This window comes from Primulina huaijiensis, chromosome 15, assembly GCF_012295235.1.
Source record: "Primulina huaijiensis isolate GDHJ02 chromosome 15, ASM1229523v2, whole genome shotgun sequence".
Classification (NCBI taxonomy): Eukaryota; Viridiplantae; Streptophyta; class Magnoliopsida; order Lamiales; family Gesneriaceae; genus Primulina; species Primulina huaijiensis.
In genome coordinates this window covers 20,274,025-20,299,775 of record NC_133320.1, presented here as the reverse complement: position 1 = coordinate 20,299,775, position 25,751 = coordinate 20,274,025, and the positions used below count along the sequence as shown (strand labels likewise).

General features: G+C 34.7%; 3 protein-coding genes across 3 annotated transcripts; 1 reads left to right on the top strand and 2 right to left on the bottom strand.

Moving 5' to 3' along the window:
- Positions 1 to 6,571: 6,571 nt before the first annotated feature.
- Positions 6,572 to 16,751, bottom strand: LOC140960262 (DExH-box ATP-dependent RNA helicase DExH12-like). Its single transcript, XM_073418467.1, has 3 exons — positions 13,788 to 16,751; positions 10,019 to 10,408; positions 6,572 to 9,902 (listed from the first exon to the last, which is right to left on the bottom strand). Exons 1-3 carry the CDS (start codon positions 16,749 to 16,751, stop codon positions 6,723 to 6,725), a joined length of 6,534 nt encoding a protein of 2,177 aa, XP_073274568.1. The 3' UTR covers positions 6,572 to 6,722.
- On the top strand, positions 11,004 to 12,740 carry LOC140960263 (uncharacterized). The gene is made up of 3 exons (XM_073418468.1): positions 11,004 to 11,640; positions 11,722 to 11,840; positions 11,928 to 12,740. The coding sequence occupies exons 1-3, from the start codon at positions 11,097 to 11,099 to the stop codon at positions 12,441 to 12,443; spliced, it is 1,179 nt and encodes a 392-aa protein (XP_073274569.1). The 5' UTR covers positions 11,004 to 11,096; the 3' UTR covers positions 12,444 to 12,740.
- Positions 16,752 to 18,913: 2,162 nt separating the features above from the next.
- Positions 18,914 to 22,635, bottom strand: LOC140959820 (short-chain dehydrogenase TIC 32 A, chloroplastic). The gene is made up of 8 exons (XM_073417841.1): positions 22,386 to 22,635; positions 21,403 to 21,634; positions 20,814 to 20,893; positions 20,324 to 20,477; positions 20,070 to 20,148; positions 19,813 to 19,900; positions 19,668 to 19,714; positions 18,914 to 19,338 (listed from the first exon to the last, which is right to left on the bottom strand). Exons 1-8 carry the CDS (start codon positions 22,597 to 22,599, stop codon positions 19,129 to 19,131), a joined length of 1,104 nt encoding a protein of 367 aa, XP_073273942.1. The 5' UTR covers positions 22,600 to 22,635; the 3' UTR covers positions 18,914 to 19,128.
- Between the last annotated feature and the right edge of the window lie 3,116 nt (positions 22,636 to 25,751).

Below are 25,751 nucleotides of genomic sequence, written 5' to 3'. Positions count from 1 at the left end.
TCTGTTAGAAAACAATTTCATACAAATGTTTAAGTCATTTACACACAAAAAAGACTAGAAAACTAGTGTTCACAACACTATGTAATCACAAATTCATAGTCCAGAGACCAAGAGAAACATTTTACATAAAATTGTCAATCCATATTCGTACCAAGCGTGGTGATGAAGGAAACTTATGAACCCGAAACTGAAGGATTCTAGATTGTTTGGATAAACAATGCTCCAATTAATAGCAGATAAAGACCTCTGATCAAAAGAAATAGAATTCATCAAGATAACTCTACATTAGAATGAGGTAGAATTTGAATCGAAAGTATCCATAGAGGATTTCTAAAAAAAAAATCAAAGAAAATTACAATGAAGATCTTTTGGTATGGTGAGATAAAAATCAACTCAAAATCAGCATTAAAATCAAGGAAGACAAAGAGTATGAATTTGTCATATGCAAGCCTATCCTAATGAACATAATTGATAAAAAAAATATATGCATATTATTGTCAAGGAACATTACCTTGTACTAATCAAAGCAGGAATATCGTCATACAACAGTGTAGGTTTTCTGGTAAAAAATCATGGTGAGATCAAAAGAAACAAACTCAGATTGGTTATTAATTATCAAGAAATTAATAAAATCTTGAAGTTTGATGGATATTTTATACCTAGTAGAGAACATTTGATTAGTAATATAAGTGCCAAAATATTATCTAAATTTGATTGTAATTCTAGATTTTACCAAATTCGGATATAATAAAAAAGTAAGAAATTCACAACTTTCTCCACACCACAAGATCACTGTATTTGGGAAATCTTACCAATGAGATTGGCTAATTCACATTAGATATTGCAAAGAAGAGCGGATAATTTATTTAAATATTATTTGAAATTCATGTTAATCTATTTTGATCATGTTTTAATAACATCTAAAAACATGAAAGAACATATCAAATATTTAGAGATTTTCTCTAAAGTTTGTAAGAAAGAATGACTGATTTTATCTGCGAAGAAAGCAGTCGTCGCTACAAGAAATATTTAATTCTTCGGAATAAAAATCGATGAGTCAGGAATAATTTTATAAGAGCGCATAATAAAAAATGTACAAAATTTTTCAAGCGTACTAAAAGAAAGAAACAACTTCAAAATTTTTAGGAGTTGTTAATTTTGCTGATATGTTTATTAAGAGCTTAGCAAAACGCATAAAAATGTTTAGTCCATTATTGAAAAAAATAAGCAATATTTATATGGACAAAAGAACACATAAAAAAGCTTAGCCAACTAAAGGAAATTTGTAAAAAAAACTTCCAAAAGGATTATTCCTCAAAATGAAGATGATCTGATATTATACAAAGATGTCAATTATCATTGGTGGACAGCGGTTTTAACAAAACTCATGCCAATAGAAGAACAACCATGCATGTATTGCAGTGATCTATTATCAGAAGTACAAGTCATATGATGACATATCAATGAAAATGAATTTTATACAGTAAAAAAGACCGTTATTTTTATTGGCAAAGAAAATTGAATTTGAAGGTTGATAATATATAGCTAAAAGTTTTCTTAAAAAATAGAATATAATTTAAACCCGAGAAGGCTAGATTATTAAGGTGAATTTCAAATTCACCAAGACTTATATAAATACCAAGGTAGAAAGAAGATGAAGACATCATTCAACCTCTTTATTTTTCTCTCAAAATAAAATTTTAATATTTTTCTTTATTGTATGTGCGTTATAATTTTGGCTACTATAGGTAGTTAAGCAAGTATATTCTCATTTACAGGAGGTTACTATGTATTAATAAATTGTATGTTTGAATAAAAAGACCGAATCTTAATGCCCCTCTAATATATAATTTTCAAATTGAACTATTTTACTATACACTTTGATGTAAGAAACGAAACAAAATTGTGCTAAGCGATGTTGAAGGAATCTACTTCAGTAACCATTTGTTGTGACTGTGAGGAGTAATCTATAAAATCCCGTGGATATAACCTAACGACACTCCGATCAAAGCGGTAAACTATTCAATTTATTATACAGAATCATGATGAACCATTTAATAGAAAAATTCAATCATATAAAACATGATATATAGTCTGGAAACTTGTGTAGCTGTATGTCTTTGGGCTATATGTTTTTAAGAACATGCTCGATAGGTATAACAATGTCATAATTACGAAGATTTAAGTTTGAGGATATTTTTTGGAAATTTAAAATATTAGGAAAGAATATAGAACGATGAGAAAATTATGTTTGAGGATGTGAAGTTCTTAATAGTTGGCCCTTTTTTGAATTGCCAAAACGACTTAAACATCGCGAACGATTTTGATTGACTTTTCTCTACTGCATCTCAGCTACACCAAGCAGCAAAGACAGACTTTTGTCCCCTCAATGCTGATTATTGTTCCAAGTTCGACTCTCACAAAAAGTTTTTTTTGTTTGAAATTGTACGTTGTCTTCTGAAAATTTATCTGGTATGTGATTTCATAGTATGCAGACTACTATACATATCGGAGTTTATCCAATCAGACCATCACATAACCGAGGTGATAATGATTGTGAATTCCTCTTTATAAAAAGAAATTCAGAAAAGCAACAAATATTTACTTCATAGATGTGGTCCATCATTTTAGGAAACACAAATCCAGTATTCTATATATATATATATATATATAAAAGAAAAATAACATATCAAAACTTTCACCTAATACATGACAAGGTTTAAGTTGACGAGCTAATTAGACAATGAAACCACTACTATCTACTTTTAATTTTACTAAGGAAAAAATAAAGAGCACAAAGAATTTATTGAAATTTTATAATTAAGTGCAAAATGAGTCTTCATCTTCTTAATGCATGTGAGTGCGTTTTATTAGAAATGATGGTTTGTCACTTTGGTGGTGTAATTTAAATGTTTATATATTGGCAATGAATGCTTCCTTTTCATTACAATGTCCTATTCATTTCATTTGCTTATTATATATAGTGGCCAACTCGATTACAATATTTAAAACGATGGTATTTGTACTCTTGTCATACGTATTTCGTTCACGAATACATTTTGTAAAAATTTAGAATGAAATCATTATGGGTTATGGACAAAATAAAGCAAATAATAAAAATTTGATAATTTTTTAGCAGTAGACTTTGACATTAGGGTCCAAACTAACAGTTCTACTAGATTTAATTTGTCCCTTCAATTATATCATAAATAGAGTGCATGAAAGGTGGAAGGTTTTGACTTTTGAAAGGAAAAATTAGAATCGACAACTTGAACCATCGAGTTATTCAAACTTTATGAAGTTTTTTATTCATTAGAAAAACAAAAAAACAAAGGAAAGAAAAAGTGCGATTATTACTCAACCACGAATTCATTTTTATCATGGACTTAATTAATATTAGGAAAATTTAGCAAGGACCCCACTCTTGAAACTTTTCTCTCAAAAAGTCATGTAATATTCTTTCATGAAAAATCCATTCCATCGAATTTTCTTACCTAAAAACCAAGGTTTTAAAAAGCGTGAAGCGTCCCAAAACGCGAATGTCGAGTTCCAAGTTTTTCAAGTTTAAGCGAGATTAGCACAGGTTTAAGCGTGAAAAAGCGTTTTTTATCTCTAGTGTAATTTTAATTATCTCAAACCAATAAATAGATAAAATAATACATAAATATGATAAATTTAAGTTTGATGCATTAATTCTCATATTTATAGAAACATAAAAATCTCAAAATTAAAATTTTTATTTGTTTTTGCAACTAGACCACATTAAAAATGTTAAATATTTGTCAAATTATTATCAGACATGCTTAATAATAATTAAAATTAAAAAATAAACATCTAAATTATAAACCTATTTTATTATTTTAAAATAAAAAGACATACCTTCAAAATAAAAAAATTAAAAAATAAATAGATGTGATTAATTGTGCTTAAGTACGCTTAATTAAATACTTTAATTACGCTTAATTCGGTCAAACTACAGTTTGACCGCTTTTTTCCGTTTTCTCCGAAGCGGGGCGTTTTTGCCGAGCTTCAAGCTTAAGCGCGCTTAAGCGGGGCTTAAACGGGCTTTTTAGAACACTGCTAAAAACTATTTAGATCAAACACTAATATTCTTTCTGGAATTTTCCATAAGTTATATGCTTGAATAACAATAAATTAATCATTGAAAGTATATTCTTTTTATTTAGAAATTATTTTAATTTAACTTCTATAAAAAACCGATTTTTAAAGTACTCAAATGGTATTTAAAAAAAAAATCCAATTAAAACATAGGTTTGTATCAAGAATTTAACATAATAGCTTACATTAAATCAAGTGAATTTATATCAAAATAGTTTTTTTATAAATTGCATTTATTTTTATTAGTTAAATTTTAAAAAGTTAATGTAACATTATCAAATAATGTATATTTTAAAATTCGATAAACATATTTTTATATAGAGGTTCATTTTTATATAATATATATATATACACACACACACATAATCATTTATAAAAAAAATCGGTTTTAGTTTAAATAATCAACTTAAAATTTGTAATTTGATAGTTATTTTTTTGGGAAGTTGGTGAAAAATCACCAATCAAAACATTTCTTTGAGTTCACTCCCTACCCACAAAATTGTGGTACTATGTCATACAAATTGTGGTACACTTCATGTGAAAATGTGGTACACTTCATGTGGAAATGTGGTACTAAAAAAGTACCCAGAGACTGAACACAAAAAAAAACGATGGCTGGGGACTGAAGGTNAATGTGGTACTAAAAAAGTACCCAGAGACTGAACACAAAAAAACGATGGCTGGGGACTGAAGGCCAATTTCCCATTATTTTTTCTATGAAAATTTATTTTGCTATCCAATGATTAACTGGTAGTCTTGGGAAAACAACCTAGATAAATTTGGATTATGTGCAAGAATGTGCACAATTTTTTTTTAAGAAAAATTATTTTAAAAGAATATATCATTTCTTGTGATGAAGTGCACTTTAAAGCAAATAATTTGCACCACATTTTTTTTCAAGGAATCTATTTTTCTAATAACTTTTTGTACGGACCTATTATTACAAGAAATTTTGATTGGGGTGAATTTTCAGAGAAAATGTTTTGTTTTTTAGTTTGTAGGATATGAAAGTTTTTGTAGTGCATTTTCTGGTAATTTTTCATTAACACTATCGTATGCCTTTTTTATTGTTGAAGAATAAATCATCATGGTGGTGGAGTATGAAATATTTTTGGAAAAATTATCTGATTGTTGGAAGGCATTTTACAAATATTTTCAAAATATGTCCAAATAAGACCACCTCATTTCAAAAAACCTAAGGAAATGCGGATACCATTTTTATCTAATTTTATTAAAAGGCAAAACAAAAATTTGTGTGAATTACACCTTTTTTGACATATGATGCATTATTTGGCCATTTAGCCCTTGCCTTACTTTTTTTTTTTTTTTTTTTTTTTTTTTTTTTTCAACGAGAACCCGTAGTCGTTACCAATAGATGCGCAACGTATTGGATAAAATTTCGGACTGAACATAATAGTCAGCAAATCATGTCAAATAGTTAAACCAATCTTAACAAGTTTTATGGCTTGTGTGACATATTCGCCCAAGAGATTTTACAGAGAATAAAACATGTGATTAATTGGTCACAAATAAACTTACTTCATCGACTTGAACATTCTTAATGAACATCCTAACCTTACTATTGTATATATTCTTGCACATATGTATACCTTTCACACCATCCATTTTTTTCGAGACATCATTATTTATTAAAATCTGTTTTTTTAAATAATTAAAATATGTTCTTTTGAACAACAATAAAGTAACATTTTTTCTACTCAAAGTTACTTTTTTTTTTTTAAAACATTACAACATGACTATACCAAACTGTTAAGTAAACGACGATATACAATTTGTTTGTTTTTCCAGGATCTAACAACTTCACAAATACTAACATTAAAATTTAAGAGGGTGTTTGAGATAAATTATAAGTTTTTTAAAATAATTTATGTTATTTTTTGAGAGCTTGTATTGGTATGAGATTGCTTATAAGATTGAAAAGTAAGTTGTTTTAAAAATATTGAATCATCCTAATATAATTTTAAAGATCAATGTATATCCACAATCTTAACGACTAATTTATAAAATGAAATCTCAAGGCATATTAACTCCTAAAAGTCACGAATTTATAAGTTACATAAATAAATTTAACCAAAGACTGTAAGCAGTAGTTGAAATCTTGGGTTGAGAAAGAGTTCGTTTTGTGTCCCTTTGAGCTTGTAGCATGCACTCGGGCTAGGGTTGGTTTCTCTCTTGAGATGGGTATTATATATACGTACACTATTGCATCCAAGACTTATCAAATAATCAAAATACATAGTTCACCAGTGATCGACATTCTAACAAGGCCCATACCCTTTTTAAGTTCAGGGGCAATGTCGTGCCAAAAGATTGTGTTCCCATTGGAAAATGTGTTCAACTTTGGATACCTTATGGCAGCCGAGTAAAGTGGGACTAGAGTTTAGTTTCAAATGGTAAACCCACCATTGCTGTCAAAAGTTTAGACATCATGGAGAAAAAATACTCGATTATAAAGATGGTTTAAACATATTACCGAACATAAACAATATGAAGTTCATCCACAGACTACAAACAAAACGAGTATGCAAGGAGAAATCCAATGATCCAAAAACAGTTTGCAATAAACAGTAAGACCATTCTCTCTAACTGTCATCTTCCATAGCTCCTGCTTCCTTAACATCAACCGTGAAGCTATACTCTTGATCACAGCCCAAATAAGAATCACACATAAAATAGAGTGCGTATGTTTTCTTCCCAGCTTCTGTAGGAGCAGTAAAATCTAGTTTGACCCTGGACTTCCTTTGGAGAGCAACTCTTTTAATAGCAAGCAGCTGATTAGTTTTAGTATCACCAACAACCAGCCACCATCCTTCTTCTTTTGCTTTAGGATATCTAGGGGCATCTACAGGTCCAACCTCTGTCCGTCCTTCAAGATCTCTCTCAAGACTCACGTGAACACTAATGTCTTCTCCAGCTCCTATATTATCACTATCCAGTACCTCATAGGTCAAATCAATGTTTGGGAAACGGTTGCAGAACCTTGCAATATCCATCAACCGCGAGTCTGACATCTGCAGGAGTTCTCGCCTGTCTTCATCCTCCATTTCCACCAGATCAAAGACAGTCTCGATACTCCTCCCAGGATTTTCCTGACACCTCTTTGTTAATTCCTTCGTGAAATGCGGAAGTTGGAGGAGCATCGAATCACGCTCCCACATTCCCTGTGTCACCATCTGACTTACTTCCATGGTCAGGAGGGCCAGGCTAAGCCATCCACTGCTGGAAATAACATCAACCATGGCTTGAAGTAGCCTAGAAGCATAAATTAAGACCTCTTGCTGGTCAGCTGCCATATTTCCAACAATCATTTGCCTAGAGAAGTGAGCTTGCAGCAGAGCATTGGCCTTCACATGTGGATCTGTGAATTTTGGGCTTTCAAAGGAGAATCGTTGGTGATTGATTAGCTTCCTTATCACTTCTTCCTCACCAGGCCGTATTGGAAGTTGTTCATATTCTGAAGCTGAAGCTAATATCTCCAGTAGACCCTTCAATTTTGTTTTGGAAGACAGAGACGAACTAAACCGCTCAATTGTAGTATAACTGATGTAATAATAAGAAGCAATCATGCCAAGATTCAATGGTGACAACAAAAATTCATCCTCAACGGCAACGCATTTACTTGCTTCTAGATCACTGAGTGTGCTTTCCACGAGTTCTGAGAGATGATCTGACAGGTGCCTGTGACTAACACCCTGAAGATTATAATAGTTTGGATTCTGAGCCAGCCTTCTGTACATAAATGTCCAAGTGATGTAGTCCACAGCATCTTGTTTGTTTTGAATCACTCCAACCACAACCTCTGCGTTCAGATTATCATGCAAATAATGATGCAAATGGCTTTCCACGGGGAAAGCTTCATACAAGAATTTCTTGTAATATTCTTTACGCGGAGCATGACAAAGAATGACACATTTTCCAGAGTTATCCACAAGAGGTCGACTGGCACGACCCATCATCTGCAATAAATCAGTGACTGGGTAATCTGAGTGAGCACTCTCCCTGCCATCATAATACTGAGTTCCCATAACCACCACCAGATGCGCAGACAAAGAGACTCCCCAACACATTGAACTGCTCATCACACAGACTTGAATCCATCCTGTTTCAAACAGTGTCTTCACTATATCTTGGTCTGTGCCGGTTATCCCCTCGTGCAAATAGCCTACACCAAACCGAACTGTCTCCCTCAATGTAGGTTCCCTAATCCTGCTAACAAAAGGCTCCAGCTCTTCAAAAGATTTCAATAAGAACGCTGATTTTTCCTCACTGTCCATGTTAGAATATGTCATGAGATCCACAGCAGTGAGACGGGCATGCTTCCTGGTAGGAACAAATACAATTGCAGGTTTTCCATTCTTAGCATGCTGTACAACTGCAGTGTATGTAGGCTTAGTCATAGCTTGCATCCTTGCTTCAAAATTAGCAATGTCAATACCCTGGATGTGAATTTCCAGAGGCACGGGCCTCACACCAGGAGGAAAATTGAAAAGACCGTGAGAGGAAGCACCAATCCATTCTCCCAAATCCTTGGTATTTGCAAGAGATGTTGACAACGCCACAATACGAATTTTGTTCTCTACCTGACTAGCAATATATCTCATTCTCGAGACTATAATCTCCAAGACAGGGCCACCTTGACCCCCGATCAAATGGAGTTCATCAATAATAAAGAGGCTAACCTGCTGAACATATTTCCGTTGTTTCCATCGGCGAGATAAAGCATCCCATTTCTCAGGAGTGCTGATAACTAAATTACCTTTCTCCAGGAGTTTCAAGTCAGTTGCAGTCTCACCAGTTAACTCAACGACCTTCATTCCAAGGCCCTCTTCAAACTTCTTCCAATCATGATAACGTTCCTTCGCAAGAGCTTCGAGAGGAGCAATATAGACAGCACGCATGACACTATCAGATCCTTTCTGATGATTCCTTAGAACAGCAAATTCAGCACATATGGTCTTCCCGCTACCAGTAGGAGCAGCAACCAACACATTATCATCTGAATTATACAAGATTGTGAAAACCTGGGTCTGGACAGGATTGAAATGCTTGAATTGTTGATAGAGGGCTTCATAAGCCGGGTTTCTCAATGCTGTCACAGGAAGGGGTTGCAAATCCAGTAATTCTGTTGGGGGAGGATATTTTTCAGGCAAAATAAGGTGCCTAAATGAAACAGGCAGAACAGTCTGTGATCCCAACCATCTATCTGACACAACATTGATGAAGTACTGAGGAGGTAGTGGTTCATAAATGGGAACTGTGAAATTCAGAGTGTGATCTTCATCGATATACTGTTTCTTCAACATGAAATATTCGTGGTGAAGAATATACTCGCCATCATTATCCTCGACAATGACCCAAAAGGGCTCCACATACCCATGGACTTTGTCATCCCATTGGAAGTCGGGCGTAACGGTTAGTTCAACCCTCAATATAGAGCGAGTGATTGGTTGAACTTGTGCTGCAAGATTAAGCTTCGGAAACTGATGAATAAACTTATGAAGTGTTCTTCCCATCTTAGGAAAACGAATAAGTTCTCCAATCTCCTGTGAAGAGAGATCATAGTACCTTGCCCAAGACAGATCTTTCTTTTCCAACTTCATTAAAATTTCATTCGGAATACCATGAAACTGACGAAGTGGTGTCTGCACGCTCCACATCCTCTTGCCTACCATTTTGCACAATTTTAAAGCCTTCTCAGTCAACTGAGACCATCCCCTTTTCAGAACTATCTCAAACAGTGCTCGCATTAGACGTCCAGCACTCTGCAAAAGAAAAGAGTCAAAATCAGAAAACAAGAGCAAAGTTGCAATTTAACTATAATGACATCGACTCTTGACCAATCAGAAAACTCAAATAGGTTCCAATGCGGCTTTGAAACCTGAGTAATAAAAACCATGTCGGAGGTTAATGACAACCCTTCGAGCTTCAGCTGCGAAATATACGCTTGAAGCAGAACATTGATCTTGGCACTAGGCTCCTCAAGACTCTCTTTGATTGGAATAGGGACTCGGTCTAAAAGCTTAGCTAGTTCCATCTTCTCATCTTGTCTCACAGTTACATATTTGAACTCTTCACTGAGAGAAAATAGACGACAAAGTTCAATGTCACCCATTGTTGGCTTCAAATGCTCATTATACGTGGATATTGTTCCATGAGTTATATAGTAATAACTGGCAATTCGACCCAAGTCAGTGACCTGGAAATATCCACTCTTTCTATCATACTTCACCAGATTATTCTTGTCCAATATTGTAGCTGCTGAATGAATCTGAAACAGAGAAAATAAAGACTCGCTCAATAGATTAATAATGCATCAAAGTCGGTTAAAACTACATTCAATAAAGCAAAACATCTTTTATATAAATTAATCCAAACGTAAATTGAACAAGAAACATTAAGCAATCAGACAGAATGGGAGAGAACCCTGATCTTTCTACTTTCTTCCTATACATCTGATCATTCAGTCTACTTTCTTTGGTTGAGAAAGTAGGTCCCTGCAAAGGTATGCAATTAACTGCCACCTCCAGAGATGTTGGGCCAACTCCAAATACATTGTGGAAGGGGTTAGCAGCTCAAAGGCCGTTCGTGGATTGAAGATACAGTTGGGTTACTTGGGTAGCTCAATTTTTGGATCTGCAAAACTCTGGTAAATTATAAACTCAGAGTGCAATTTATTTGCATTCGGTTTATGACTTTAGAGAGAACAGAATACCATAGTTGTCAAAGGCGTGCGCCTCAGGCGCTAGGCGGAGCTTCAGCGCCTTAGTTGACAACCAGGCGACGTGCATGGCTGGGCGAGCGCCTTTAGCGCCTTGAATCCGCCTTTCTCCAGGCGATGGGCGTTCCAGGCGAATCGNACTGGAAACAAAGAGCTGGCAAGACATGGAGTCACCCGTTTTGCTACTACATTTCTCACTTTGCAAAGCCTCCACAAACGACAAAAAGCTTTGAAGAGAATGTTCATATCAACACAGTGGATAGAAAGTAAATGGTCAAATGATATAAAGGGTAAGAAGGCAAATGATACTGTTTTCAAGCCTTCATTTTGGAATAATGTGACATACACCCTTAAAGTGATGTGTCCTCTAGTGATGGTTCTTCGCATTGCCGACAATGAAACAAGGCCAGCGATGGGTTATATCTATGAAGCTATGGACAGAGCAAAAGAAACAATTCTCAAGTCCTTTGATTACAACAGAGAGAAATGTAAAAAAGTGTTAGAATTTATTGATGCTAGATGGGATAATCAGCTTCATCATCCTTTGCACGCGGCAGGATACTACTTAAACCCATATTTTTACTATCACAATCCGAAAGTTGAGACGGATGCAGAAGTCACAAATGGGTTGTTTGCATGCATACAAAGATTGATTCCAAGCCATGACGTGAGGGATAAGATTATTATGGAGGAGTTGCCGGTATATAAGAACTCGGAGTCATTGTTCGGCAACGAATTTGCCATTAGAGCAAGGAATAATAAAGACCAACCAATGGCGCCTGGTATGTGTTTTTTTTGCAAGAAGTTAAATAGTTAAATACTTAAATATCAAATGAAAATGATGAGATACATTTTTTTTTCAGCGGATTGGTGGAAAATGTTTGGCAATGGTACTCCAAATTTGAAAGAATTTGCTATCAAAGTTCTTAGCCTCACATGTAGTGCTTCGGGTTGTGAAAGGAATTGGAGCATATTTGAGCATGTGAGTAAATACTATTACGGTATTACATGACTTCTTTCACTTTTCTTTTCAATTTATAGTTTATGATGGTTTCGTTTCGTGTCACAGATACATTCAAAGAAAAGGAATAGACTCGATCACAAGAAACTAAGAGATTTGGTATATGTGAAGTACAATCAAACACTCAAGGCTCGTGCGGCTAAGAAGGATAAAAGAGATCCTATAGTTTTGAGGAATATTGATGATTGTAATAATGAGTGGTTGATTGGAATGATGGAAGCTGGAGAGGAACCTGTTTTTGATGATGATGATGATACTTTGACATGGAACGTTGTAGCAGAGGCTGCTGGAGTAGAAGAAGAAACCAGACATACTAGACAACAACGGACCTCGAACCCTATTTATAGGGGAGCTTCAACTTTTAGAGGCAAAGGTAGGAGAGGACGAAGATGTCGGATGACAAGCCAAACTACTCATGCTCTACAATCACCAATGGATGTAGATGAAGAATCTAATGACGAGGGAGAGTTTGATGATGATGTGTTGAAAGATGATTATTCAGACATTGATGAAAATATGGAGGATGGTGATGTGGATGAAATGATTGAATTAGAAAGTGATTGATCTGAGTCTAGATTGTTTTGGAAAAATTAAATTGTCTAGCATAAGATTTGAATGTGTTGATTTATCGACAATATTGAGATATTTTTGTTTTTTGTAACTTGAAGCTTTATATATTTAGGTTTTCATATAGTTCATTATTATTAATAGTTGATTTTTAGTAGAACATAAATATATAATACATTCTCTCTATATTATCGCCTCGTGGCTAGGCGATCGCCTTTTGTCGCCTAGGCGTTCGGGGGCTAGGCAGTGGCTCGTCGCCTTGACGTCGCCTAGCGCCTTGACAACTATGCAGAATACTAAAATGAATGACTTTAGGGAGAACATAATACTAAAATTAAAATTGCAAGCACTTATGTTATTTGATGCAGTTTCAGTTCTTAAAAAAGAAAGACAACAATTTCATAATAGTAACCATCTTATTCCTCATCTTTCAGCCGGTCATTATGCTCAAATGCCTGTTATAAGGACAATTCACAAAATTGCCCAACTTCACCTACCCAAGGAGACAGAAGAAAGTGTGCTCAAAAGTTTGCTAACGGCCTGTTGATGTGGCAACAACAAATAGCAGACGCAATAATTATTCACATTTACAAGCAGTATTCAGCATTAACCTTGACTGAGCAATTCTCTGCATGAGTAAATGAAATGCCCAGTGTCAATTGACCTAAGTGAAAATAAAGTATTCATGTAGTCTGGCTTCTTTACTGGTTGTAAAACAAGAAATTATTAAAAATTCTTGACATAATAGACCCCTTTTAGCTATCTGCTTCTTTTATGAGAAGTAGTTTATCTTTAACCTTGACTGCCAGCAATTCTGTACATAAATAAATGAAAATGCCGGTTGACCTAAGTGAAAATACACAAATCACCTCCTCCGGCTTCCCCACTGACTAAAAAAAAGAATTAAAATTCGTCACCTAATAGACCCTTTTAGCTCTGTTTTTTCTTCTACTATTCAACAGTTCTGCTACTGAAGTTAGTTCAGTACTTTAAGAAATCCAAGAGTCACGATTCTTCCTCTTTATGTAAGGCTGGCCTATAGCCTTTTAAAGGAATTGAGTTTGCGGCCTCCGGCACCTTTTTTTATCACTTTTTTTTAGTTGCACCCCCATCAGTCAACCTAATTTACATTGGCAGACATGTAACCAGCAATTCACACACAAGCAAGAAAACCACAAGAGTTTTACTATTGGTAATGCCTGCATGCATAATCCTGTGCTCTCATATAAGTAACAAATAAAAACCATCACCGCAGAAACAAGTGGAAGTAAACAACTACGAAAAATTTAAGAAAGAATAACAAAACAATACAAAAACGAGCATGGGTATAATATGCTTTACCAGATCAGCTCTTCTTTCCTCCAAATCTCGATCTCTAGTGAGAATATCGGGTGCCAAACCATATAATGTTGGATTCCGTACCATTCGTACAAAAAGGTAAGTGTACAAGAGCCATTTGCAAGCTTCTCTGGCATTCTGCACAGTTCCCAGGACAATTTCGGCATTCAATTGATCAGCCAATTTAGATATGAATTGGCTTTCAATAGGAAGCTGCTGATTCATCAAAGACAGATAGTACTTAAGTTCACTATGGCCAGTTATAATTATTCCTTCACCATACGAATCATATTGAGGTCTTCCAGCTCGACCAAGCATCTGCATGACATCTAGAGGGCTTAATTCTGTCCATGCTCCTTTCTCAGGATTGTAGATTTGAGTGCCTTTAATAATCACGGTATGAGCAGGTAAATTCACACCCCAGGCTAGAGTCGCAGTTGAAACCAAGACTTGTACATGTCCATCTCCAAAAAGTTCCTCAACAATCTGACGATCAGCTCTAACCATCCCGGCATGATGAATTGCGAAGCCATATGGCAATAGGTCCTTGAGATCACTGCTCTTCACCAGCTCCGTGTGAGACTGAAGAATTTCACGGCTTGCACTGTCTTCTTTCAAGAATTTACCAACGGTGTCCTTAGCAAGGGCTGTATCACGAATAGCGCGAGCAGTTTTAGTAGTCTCCTTCCTTGAGTGCACAAAGATGAGCACTTGATGCTTTCCTGCAACATCGATCACTTTATCATAACACACATCATTCATCAACTGGAATCTCTGCAGTGGCTTCTTTACTGTGATTCCAATATACTGTTGAGCCAGAGGCACCGGCCTGTAGCTATTATCAAAATGGAATAGACCCTTCTTTAAGTGAACACGCAAAAATACAGCAACATCTTCAAAATTTGGAAGTGTAGCTGATAGCCCAACCAAACGAATGTGCTCCTTGGTCGTTTCAACTTGCCGCACAGTTCTAGCAATGATACTTTCTAGGACAGGGCCTCTATTGTCGTGCAGAAGATGAATCTCATCAATAATCAGAAGCTTCACAAGCTGTGTATAAGTGCGATCACCGGATTTTCTAGTAATGATATCCCACTTCTCAGGGGTTGTCACTATAATCTGAGTTTCTTCAATTTGCTGGCGACTCAATGACTGGTCTCCACTCAGTTCTTTAACCTTGACACCATAATGCTGTAGTCGATTGGAAAGATTTCCAACAACCTCGGCAACCAGTGCCTTCATCGGTGCAACATAGACAATTTTATAATTGCTATGATCAATGGATCCATCATCATTCATATGCAATGCAATCTGTTTAAGTATGGTGAGCATAGCAACATTTGTTTTCCCAGCCCCAGTGGGAGCACATAGCAAGATATTTTCTGCAGAGAATAGTGCAGTATCGTAAACTTTACTCTGGATCCTGTTCAAATGGGTCATTCCTTTGAAGGCTGGCTGTGCCCAGTCTGGCATGTTAGAGATCTGCACAAGTTCTTCATCTGCAGCCAATGGCATTGGCTTTAAAGCTGGAACATGAACTTCGTCGTACCCCTTTCTATGATATCTACAAGAACCCCCTGGAAGCTCACACTTCTTATTGGCCATCAACAGCCCACCTTGATTAAAGGCAAGGCTTTCAAGATCAAGTAATTGCCGCTGCCCCTTCAACCAATCACCATCAACATCTCTATCAACTAGCTTATGACGCTGGCGCTCACCATCGCCACCAGATTCATCCTTCAGCCTACGAGCCTCCTCCCTAATGCTTTTCTCCATGTTCTTCTGCCTCTCTTTTGCAGTTGCCCTGGTGGCATGCAACTGATCCAGGATTGAAATGTGATCTGGCCCCAGCCCCATCATTTCCTCTTCTATCTCCTTTCTTTTGTCTTGATCTTCAGCCCTTGCCAAGCGAGTACACCATACAATTTTCAATCGGTTCCTCAATAAATATTTGATGAGACTAAATTTATCAAATTGCAGATGCACCAACAGCTTGGTCTCAACTTCACGGTCATCACCTTCAGCTAGAATCTTAAGAACCTCTTCAGCAAGATTCTGGCTTTGCTGCGGATCAATCTGCTGGCCATAAGCCTGTGAGATATTTCGTTGAAGCCAATAAGCATCAATATCCTGAACGTTTAAGTTCAGTCCCTCATTTGCTTCCAGCTTGTCATCGTCATCAATGCCACCACCCATCTGCATGGCACCAGAACCATCCACTTCCGCGATATCATCATCATCCTCTTCATCCTCAGGTACCATATCAAGATCACTCTCTTCCTCTTCCTCTTCATTTTCCTCAAACTCAACAGCAACACCAACATCGTCATCGAGGCCGTTGTCACCATTAACAGCAGCATCACCAGCATCTCCGCCATCCTGGTAATCAGTAATGAGCCTCCCGTAGGACACTAGCTGATCAAAAGTATGGTTTGGTATAGGGTTCAACAACTTCTCGATCTCCTTTTTCTTGTCAGGATTCTTGACATTATCACTCTTAAGAACTGCTAAGATCTCATCTGCAGCACCACTGACAATATTCAAAGGCTGGCCGCCCAACTGCTGCTGAATAACACTAAGCATGGCTTCGTAAGCAGCCCTTGTCTCCTTAGTCTTGGGCTGGTAAACACCTTCATCAGATGAAGTGAGAACACTCTCCTCTTGAAGTCGCCTCCTCTTACTCCTCGGCTGAGTAGCAGCATCAAAAGCAGGCTCCCGGTCTTTTTTCTTCTTGGACTTATTAAGCTTCTCCTCTAACTCAGGGGGTTTATCCCTGTAAGCTCGGTCACCGAATGATTTCGGATCGATCTTCCCCCAGAGAGTTTCTGGCTCCCCAGTAGGCTCATGGGTGTCACGAGGGCGAGAGTCAGTAGTGAGGACAAGGCTTGAGTTGGCTCGATACTCATATTGCTTGAACCTGGCGTGCGCCTCAGCACCACCACCACCACCACCGCCCTGATGCGCCATCTTCTTCAGTCAACAGCAAGAAAAAACAGTATACCCTAGATCGCAAGAAGTAAACAAACCTCAATCAGTCCTTAAAACCCTAATAGTAACAAAATTAAAAGTGAATAGCATTCCACGGACTTAAACAGCGGAGAAGAATAAAAAAAGGCACTAGTTAAACACCAAAACTCTCTCCCTAAAAATCTAATGTGGTGACTTCAACAAATAAACCAAATTCGAAACATAACGGGAGGAAAAAGAAACTCACCAGATCACTCGGAACTCGTTCTCGAATAACAACCGCAGAGGAATTTAAAGTCGGACCAATCTACGTACTGATCCAGACAAAGAGTAGATAGGCAAGGGTTGAGACGTTAACCGCCTTTCGTCCCTTGGACACCCTACGTTTCCAAACTCTAAGATGTCAAAATGCGACACGACTCGTCAATCCGACACGACCCAATACGAAAAATATCAAGTTCGGATTGGGGTTTTTCGGGTTCGAGTTAGGTGGATTCGAGTTAGTGCCATGTTAGGCGGGTTTCGGGTTGGGTCGGATTGGGTCGCGGGTTGACACGCGGACTCTTTTTTTTTGAAAATATTACCTATATTTTTATATATTGTATGTTTGAACAAAATTTAATGTATATTTATATGATAAATTTTTNAAAAAAATTCACGGGTTGACCCGAAACCCGACCCAACCCACCCGATTGACACCCCTACCAAACTCTCGTTTTAGTCTCATATAACATAGTAATATAATCAAGTAATAACAATAACTTCCTTGAGCTTCTCTAATATTACAAAAAGATCTATTTAATTTTAAAAATTACATAATTTCCTTTCAACTTTGTAGGGGTATATAAAATAAAATATAACAAAAATGCAAAATATCCTCAAAAAGTTTCTTTTAAAAATGAATCAAAAAATTAAAAAGTAGAAAATATGATTAGCCAATTATTTGATTTTTTTCCTATATGTACAAAAAAATAGTAAAAATATGAAGAAAAAAAATGAAAATTGAACATATATATTCAAAATTACAAGTGTATATTTGATTTTTCTATAGGTAATATTTTAATTTTAATTTTAATATATAAAATTGTAGTGTCCTTTTTATTATTTCAGTTTGATTATACAGAATTTAATAGATTATAATCACACGAATAAAATTAATTAAAATGAATTCAAATTTGATCGAAATTTAAAATCAAGTTTTTCAAATATTTAAAAAATTTATTTAATTTAAATAATTATTAAACTTCTAAAAAAATAATTATGAAAACATTAAAAATTACACCCAAAGTATTTTGGTCAAGTTGTAACAATTTATTTATGTTATAAAAGAGTAAGTATTGAATGCTATATAAATCTTTGACCAATAAAATAAATTTTTGTTAATTTTTTAATAGAGGGTAATATGTAAGATAAATAAAAAAAGTTAAGGATGTCAAGGGCCCTGATATTTTATTGCAAAATACAGCCCAACAAACTTGGGCCTTTTTCATAAGGTCCAACTAGACATTAAATTTGGAAAGCCCAATTATATTTTCGTCGTTGAGCCTGCTTAAAAGGAAATGAGCTGGCCCAAACATGGCGCCATACCCAAGTCTTGATGCTTCATTCACGTAATCGGTGAACGTATAAACGAAATGGGTTTGCTAGCAAGGAGCTTATTTTGCGCTTGGTCTTGTGGCTTCGTAGGTAAATTGTGTCGGAAATTTTGAACAACGATCTTCTCTCCACATTTATCTAAAAAAAGTATCCTCATTTGTTAATAACATGCATAATGTAACAGTGTTGCGATGCAATAATTGTCCATCGAACCATGACGCTTGAACTGCTATATAGTTTAAAAATTTTGATTTGCATCATTACAACCAACTATAAATTTTGATAAAGCAGCAAACGGTCGATCCTACAATTAGTATAAGAGACAAGATCATGAGTTAGATTCTCATTGATTGCAAAGAGTACAATTATTATGAAAGAGATTGTTGAGGTGCAATAATTAACCATATTAGGTAGAGCGATCGAACCATGGCGCTTGGACTGCTATGCATTTTAAAATATTTGAGTTACACCATTACCAAAAGCTATAACTTTTGGTCAAGCGGCAAACGCTCAATCGTTGCATTTTGTATTTTTAACAAACAAATGTCGTTTATTAACTATATAAGCTTTGCTTATGATCATCCCAAATAGCTTATATTCTCAGCTATTCTTAACGTATATAGCTCACTTATTGTGCTCTGAGGATATCTTATTCTTCATAGTTTTTATATTCATCTAAGGCTAAATGTAAACTACTCGTGTGATCATTTGCCCTCTCGCGTGCGTAGGATATACATACAATTGCAGTACTATGTACATATATAGCTAAAACTACGTTGCTTCAATTTGTGACGGAAGATTCCACATTTTGGCCTGGTGGTTGAAGCAACCGCCTTTGTACCAAAGCCCGGGTTTGGTTCCATAGCTTCCGAGCTTCGATTTCCTCGTTTGCCAAGTCCGAGCAACGACTCTCGTTACAGTCCACAAAGTACCGGCCGCTGAGGCAAGCAATATGTGGGCTTAATGCAACGTAGCACGTTGTTGCTGCTCCCTGCATTTTGAATTAATGTACATGATTTAAGCTAGCTAAATCTTTTTCTACTATCAAACGAATCACATACTAGTTTTGTTTTTTTATTTTTTTATCAGGTATTTTTAGAATATATACACGATGTAGTGCTGATGCAAAACATACTAAATTTTACTTGATGCTTTATTCTGAACACTCGATTTTCGAGTAATATTGGATAAAAATGAATCAAATTAATCACACTTGGAGAAAATTACAGGTGAGGTTTTCTTGAAGTGCGATAAAATATTATCTTGTGGTTAAAAATGGATATCGATCCAATGGAGAAAGACAAAGGTGAGCGGACAAACCTGTGATATCGATTTCAGCAACTTGGATGCCATAAAATAAAGAGAATCTGAAATTTTTTGGTACAAAAAGTAAAAATTGCTTACATGCATGCAAAAAGGCAAAAAAACAAGATCCACCAAAAGGATAAAAGAGAAGAATGCATGCCTGTGAAAAATCCTCTGTAATCTCTGACAATCTCAGTCTTCACAATCCCTGGATGCACTGCATTGATTGTCACGTTTGCGTGCCTCGCCTGTCATTAAATTCATACGTATATTCCGGTACATTGTATTATAATCAAACATGGTATTGAATTTATGGCCTTAATAAAAGTAAAATCTCATCCACAATTTGATTTTCATATGTACGTCGTCAAATCTCCATTCTTTGAAAAAGTTGTAATAATTTCATAAAGAATGTACCTTTAGCTGCCTTGCTAATTCCTTGGCATGTAATATGTTGGCCAGCTTTGATTGAGCGTAAGCGAGAGTGCCATTATAACTGCAGCATTATCATTTTCACCCGGCTTTATACATGTGTGTAAAATCTATATAAAGTAAACTCAATATTATCGAGAGAAAATTATATTTTTGGTCATATATATTTGTCTTTTTGATATTTTGGCGTATCGTGATTCGGCTGCATTGTTTGGAGATGAGAATTAGAGCAGGATTACCTCTTAGGATTAAGCAATTGGGTGAAGCAAAAATCACTAGTTTTAACCCAGCTGTGAATTACTGAGGTAACATTCACTATTCTCCCTTGAATGCCGGTTTCCGATGCCGTCTCCACCATTTTTCCTAGTAGCATCTCCGTTAACGCAAAATGACCTTCCAAAGACAAAAAAGAAATCAAACAGACAAATAAATCATTTAACTAATATATATAGACATGCAATGATTTAATATATTTCGAAAGCAAAACTATGTATCAAATTTAATTCATTTTTTTATATATATTTTGAAGCGACCAAAAACATAAAAAGAAGTCCCCACTATACGAAGAATTCAATTTTGATTTCGAAAAACATTATCCCTAAATGAATGGAAGCAAAGTCAGAAAAATTGTCCATCTGTGTCATGTCTTCGACAGTCTTGATTCATGACTAATAATAGTAAAGAGAATGAGAGGGAAAAATAAAAACTGATATATAAAAATATAGGTACCTAGGTAATTTGTGGCAAAAGTCAGCTCAAATTTGTCCTCAGAAAACTCCAATTTGTGTGAATATTTGCCAGCATTGTTTCTGCACAGTTATACCATCAGTTCTCATGATATATATATATATATATATGTAAATTTTCTTTAACTAATGTATAAGTTCTATATTGTCTTTCGATATAAATCAACGAGAAAATTATATTTTTTTCTTAAAATTTATATGTGTTCTATTTTTATTTTTGCTCATGTACCGTCTTTGTCCACCAATTGATTTTGGTTATCTTCCATGAGAGTAATGATGTGTTGTCGGACAAAATGATATTGATGTGATGATAGATATTGTTGACATGTCCGCTGTCATGTTAATACCAGTAAAAAAACTAAAATAGAAAAAAAAATAGTTAATGAACTAAAATCGTGAATTGACTGATAACATGATTATAAATGAAAACGTGCAGTACTAAAAAGACGAAAAATGAAAGTGATCGTGCTACACGGTCCGGTGACGTTTTGGAAGAGACAAATATAAAAGTATAGCCAGGAAAAAATACAAAGAAAAGGCCAAAAACGAAATAATGATAGATACATACATACATGAGGATATGGAGTGGTGATCTTGAAGATAAGAAATCGGAACAAAATGTCTGGATGGAAGCAAATGAGCTCAAGTCTATCTCCATTATTGTTACTTCGCTTTCCGGATTTTCTTTCCTTATATTTTCCTTCACAATTTCTGCCTTCCTCAAATTCCTTGCCGGAATTATTATTTTCACACCCTTTTTGGCCAGCACTCTTGCCGTTTCGGCACCGATACCGGATGTCGCACCTTATAATTAACCATATAAAAAAGAAATTCATTAAAATTACATAATTAGTTTAGAATTATTAATGAATAAGTGCAGTTGAATTTTATATTTATTTATATATTGTAAGATCACGAAATGATTGGTAGTACTGATCAGCTCACATATGTCTGGAAAGAAATGGTTTACTATAATGGAGGAGAAAGAACTGTTTCTAAGTAGAGACAAAAGTATGTGATCTTGATGCAATTTAATTAGAATCACGGAAAGTGCATGCCCATTTTAAAATGCAAGCATGCTTTATTCATTGGATGAAGGAATTTAAAAAATTAAATTGGTCCAAAGGGATTAACTTATGCAGAAAAGATGAATCTTTTTAATGCAAAATAAAACAAAAACTCAGCGGAAAAATGTCTGTTTCTGGGCTTCTCTCCGAGTTTGAGGTAGAAGAAGATAATATGGTTAATTTGAATTCGATCGTTTTGTACTTTTAACAAGAGCAAGATCCTCACAATAATGGAGTGGATCATTAATCCAAGAACAGAAACAATATTGTCTTTTTAGGGAGAAAAAAAAGCTACAAAAAATCTTGAAATTAATAGTTCAATGTTTCTTCCCAAGCCAACAAATCCTTGCTCAACATATATACATGAAAACCAACAAAAAAAATCTTCCAATACATCAACAAATATCCTCTCTTTTTTCTTCTTGAAATTGGTTTCTTTAAAAAAAAAAAAAAAGTGTGTAAACATGAGATAATTGAAGACTGAGTACCGGTGACAATTGCAGTGAGTTGAGAATCAGCAGGCATTGAACCACAGCAATCTCTCGCGATTTCCTCGGCAGTTGTTTTCGAACCATAGCCGCTAGGGCCAGCGATTCCTGCCAAATACCTCAGTGTTTCCTTCATCATAGGAGCCAAAAATAGAACCTTACAGTTCAAGATAATTGTGACTATAGTGGAAAACATAAAATACACACTACACATCACTTTAGGTACTTCCCATGCACGCCTACCACACGTCACACCACTTTCCGGTCTCATTTTTTTGGCAGTATATTTATACTACTTATTCTTTTACAGAATTTAATGTTTTCCTTCTTCTTTTTTAACAAAATTACCCCATCAAACTACAAAAAATTCCTAAATAAACCTAAATTAAAACCACAAAAACAAGTTCAATATAAATACACACGCGACACATGATCAACGTACTAACGCCTATATTTCTCATATCGCGAAAATCATATACTCAAAACTCTTTTGGTCCTTGACATGCAAAAAATAAATATAGGCATAACTCACACACAAGAAAAGAACTAGTTATAGTATGTTATATGACGCATAAATTAAGTGCTGTGTGTCTTGGATAAATCGATCCCTTTTGTTTTGTGTGTATGTATGTTTTGTATGAGAAATGTGAGCTACATTACACTATTCTTTGGTTTCGGCAGGAATAATTGTGATTCGCAAAATTACAAGGCTTGGGGTGGTTTGATTTGTCGATGCCACCAAAGTTTGGTGGTCCNTGGTCTTTTTGCTAATGCTAATTATTCTTGTCTCCCTTTATTAGGTGTCTTTCTTCTAATATTGGGCTAAGATTAATGTTTCGGGGAACACTAATTAATTTTTTCAAAAATATTATGTTTTTTGTGGAATGTTGATTAATCAATCTTTCCTCTTAAACATACATAAGTATACATGTAGAATGAAATTGATGTATCCCCTTCTTGTATGGCTAATTTGTTATACAAAAAATTCCCACGAGACCGTTTCACGAGTCAATTTTGTGAGACATATTTTCGACAAAATCTGATTTATGAAAAAAGTATCATATTTCATAAAAAAATCCTATGAGACCGACTTACAAATCAATTTTATGAGACGAATTTCTTATCCGACTCGATGCCAAAAATATTAATTCGCACTCCAAATATGAATCGGGTCAACCTGTCTCACTGATACAAGTCCAGCGAGACCGTCTCACATGCGGCCTACTCATTATATTTTATTTTAAAATTAATAATTTTCATGTTAAATATAGGTCGAGTTGACACATCTCATATAAATAGATATGTGAAAAATTCTCACAATATATCCACTCAATTTGTTTTATATATATATATTATATTGTTTGATTGGAATATGGATATGATAGAGGGACCAAAAATAATAATAGCTAACATGTGAACATTTTGCGTTTTATTCTCTGAAAGAGATTGTAAAATAAATTAATGCAATTTCAAGACAATATGAAAATGTAGATGAATAAATTTTACTATTTATTTTTAGATTGAAACTTTTATTGTTTTAAATGATATTACTGATCAATATAAACCTCATAGTCTAACAAATAATTATAACTTTGAAATTAACATAAATATTGATCCTTGATAGTTTTAGGGTCAATTATGATATTTATTTATCTCAACTCTCAGTGATTTGAAAGCCAAATATGGTGGAAAAAGATGTGCGACATTATAATTAATTATGGCCTTAATTTGTAACCTTTAATTCCACTTTCACTCGAGTAGTTAATGAAAATGTCTCTAAATTGACAAAAATGATATGGTAAAAAAGCTAGGGGAGTGGCATTCGCACTCATATCTCACACGTGTGTGTTAACTCTTTACAATATAATTACAGATAATATAAGTTTTATTATGAAATCGAGAAAATTATTTCTAAAAGACTTACTGTGTGTTTTTGTTTTTAAAAATAACTATTTTCTATGTATTGAAATACCTAGGAGAAATTTATTTTTTAAAAAAAATTACAAACTGTGACGAGAGAGTCGACTGATTTAGCCTATAAATAAAATCGAAATGCACCGACCTAAAAATTATGAATGATTGAGGGGAAAATCTCACATATAGGAGTATATATTTTCAAAGAATTTTTTCATTTGCACCCCACAATAAATTTCGAGGGAATTAAAGGCAATAAAATTTCATGCATGGTCGGATGTTGTATTTATGTTATCGGATAAATTTGTAAAATAACTCTGATCAATTATTTTTTTAAGAAAATAACATCTTCAAGTGTATAGTCTAAAAAAACCATCTTCTCGATCAAAAAGTTGGATTTGATAAAACGGATTATAGTGTTACTGATTATTGTAATATGACCAGTTTCTATTAACTTTCTAACCATTATACATAAATTTTCGGGGAAAAGAAATTATAATTTAATGCAAATATTTTTTGAAAAATTATATTAATATCTGTAAAAATACAATTTTAATGGGATATGACTTTTTGTGCGTGCGTGCAAGAAAAATCCATAATTCCCAAGTGGCCCCTCGATTTAAAATTCTTCAAATTATTATTATTATTATTTAAAAAAAAATCCAACTTTTGAAATGATGCCTGTCTAACGCTGGATGGTTGTAAAAGAACATTGAGGTTGACTCCTCGACAATGATCATCCAACATTGGACCCATTGGTCCCCTTTTATGTACATCTTTCATTATATGTAGTTGATATTTAGATTTTTAACTTAACTTAACTTTAAAAATTATTTTAAAAAAGAAGATTGTTCATAATTTTTAGAAATTTTATTAAACAGGTGTGAGATAACTGACACACCCTCAATAATGAACATATGGAGTGTGAAGTTCACAAGATAACGGTGATCCAACTATAGACAGTCAAATATATAACAGTAGAACCTGAACTCTGATACTGTGTTAAGAATAAGATTTGTACCTAATTCAACCCAAAAAACTAGTTTAAGGAGGACAATTATTTAAGTCTATATATGCAACTCCTAGATATTTTATTCAACTGATGTTGAACAACTAACAATTGATACTAATTTCACAACCACTTCATATTCGATCGTATGCTTTGTATAGTTTCACATGAAATTTTAGGTTGTGTTTGGTTCATGGGATTAGGTGGATTTATAGTTTTTTAACCCACCTAATCTCATGTTTGGTACGTTTTTTATTTAACCAAATCAATCATTCCTACGAATGAATTAACTAGGATAAAATAATCACTTCTCACCCCCTAGGATTATTTATTAAACTCTTAATCCTTCTTATTTTTCCAACTTTATCCTTCTCCTATATCCAAACTCACCACCACTTCCTGCCACGACCGCCGCCCACCGACCACCGACTGCCGCCGCCCCA

Excerpts from the sequence above, each read along its gene's own strand:
- LOC140960263 (XM_073418468.1), top strand. The coding sequence starts at position 11,097 with ATGTTCATATCAACACAGTGGATAGAAAGTAAATGGTCAAATGATATA. Across the intron at positions 11,641-11,721 it reads AGACCAACCAATGGCGCCTG|CGGATTGGTGGAAAATGTTT; the intron begins GTATGTGTTTTT and ends TTTTTTTTTCAG. Across the intron at positions 11,841-11,927 it reads ATTGGAGCATATTTGAGCAT|ATACATTCAAAGAAAAGGAA; the intron begins GTGAGTAAATAC and ends TTCGTGTCACAG.
- LOC140960262 (XM_073418467.1), bottom strand. The coding sequence starts at position 16,751 with ATGGCGCATCAGGGCGGTGGTGGTGGTGGTGGTGCTGAGGCGCACGCC. Across the intron at positions 10,409-13,787 it reads AGGAAAGAAGAGCTGATCTG|ATTCATTCAGCAGCTACAAT; the intron begins GTAAAGCATATT and ends TCTCTGTTTCAG. Across the intron at positions 9,903-10,018 it reads ACATGGTTTTTATTACTCAG|AGTGCTGGACGTCTAATGCG; the intron begins GTTTCAAAGCCG and ends TTTCTTTTGCAG.
- LOC140959820 (XM_073417841.1), bottom strand. The coding sequence starts at position 22,599 with ATGTGTAGTGTGTATTTTATGTTTTCCACTATAGTCACAATTATCTTG. Across the intron at positions 21,635-22,385 it reads ACTCACTGCAATTGTCACCG|GTGCGACATCCGGTATCGGT; the intron begins GTACTCAGTCTT and ends GTTAATTATAAG. Across the intron at positions 19,901-20,069 it reads AATTAGCAAGGCAGCTAAAG|GCGAGGCACGCAAACGTGAC; the intron begins GTACATTCTTTA and ends ATTTAATGACAG.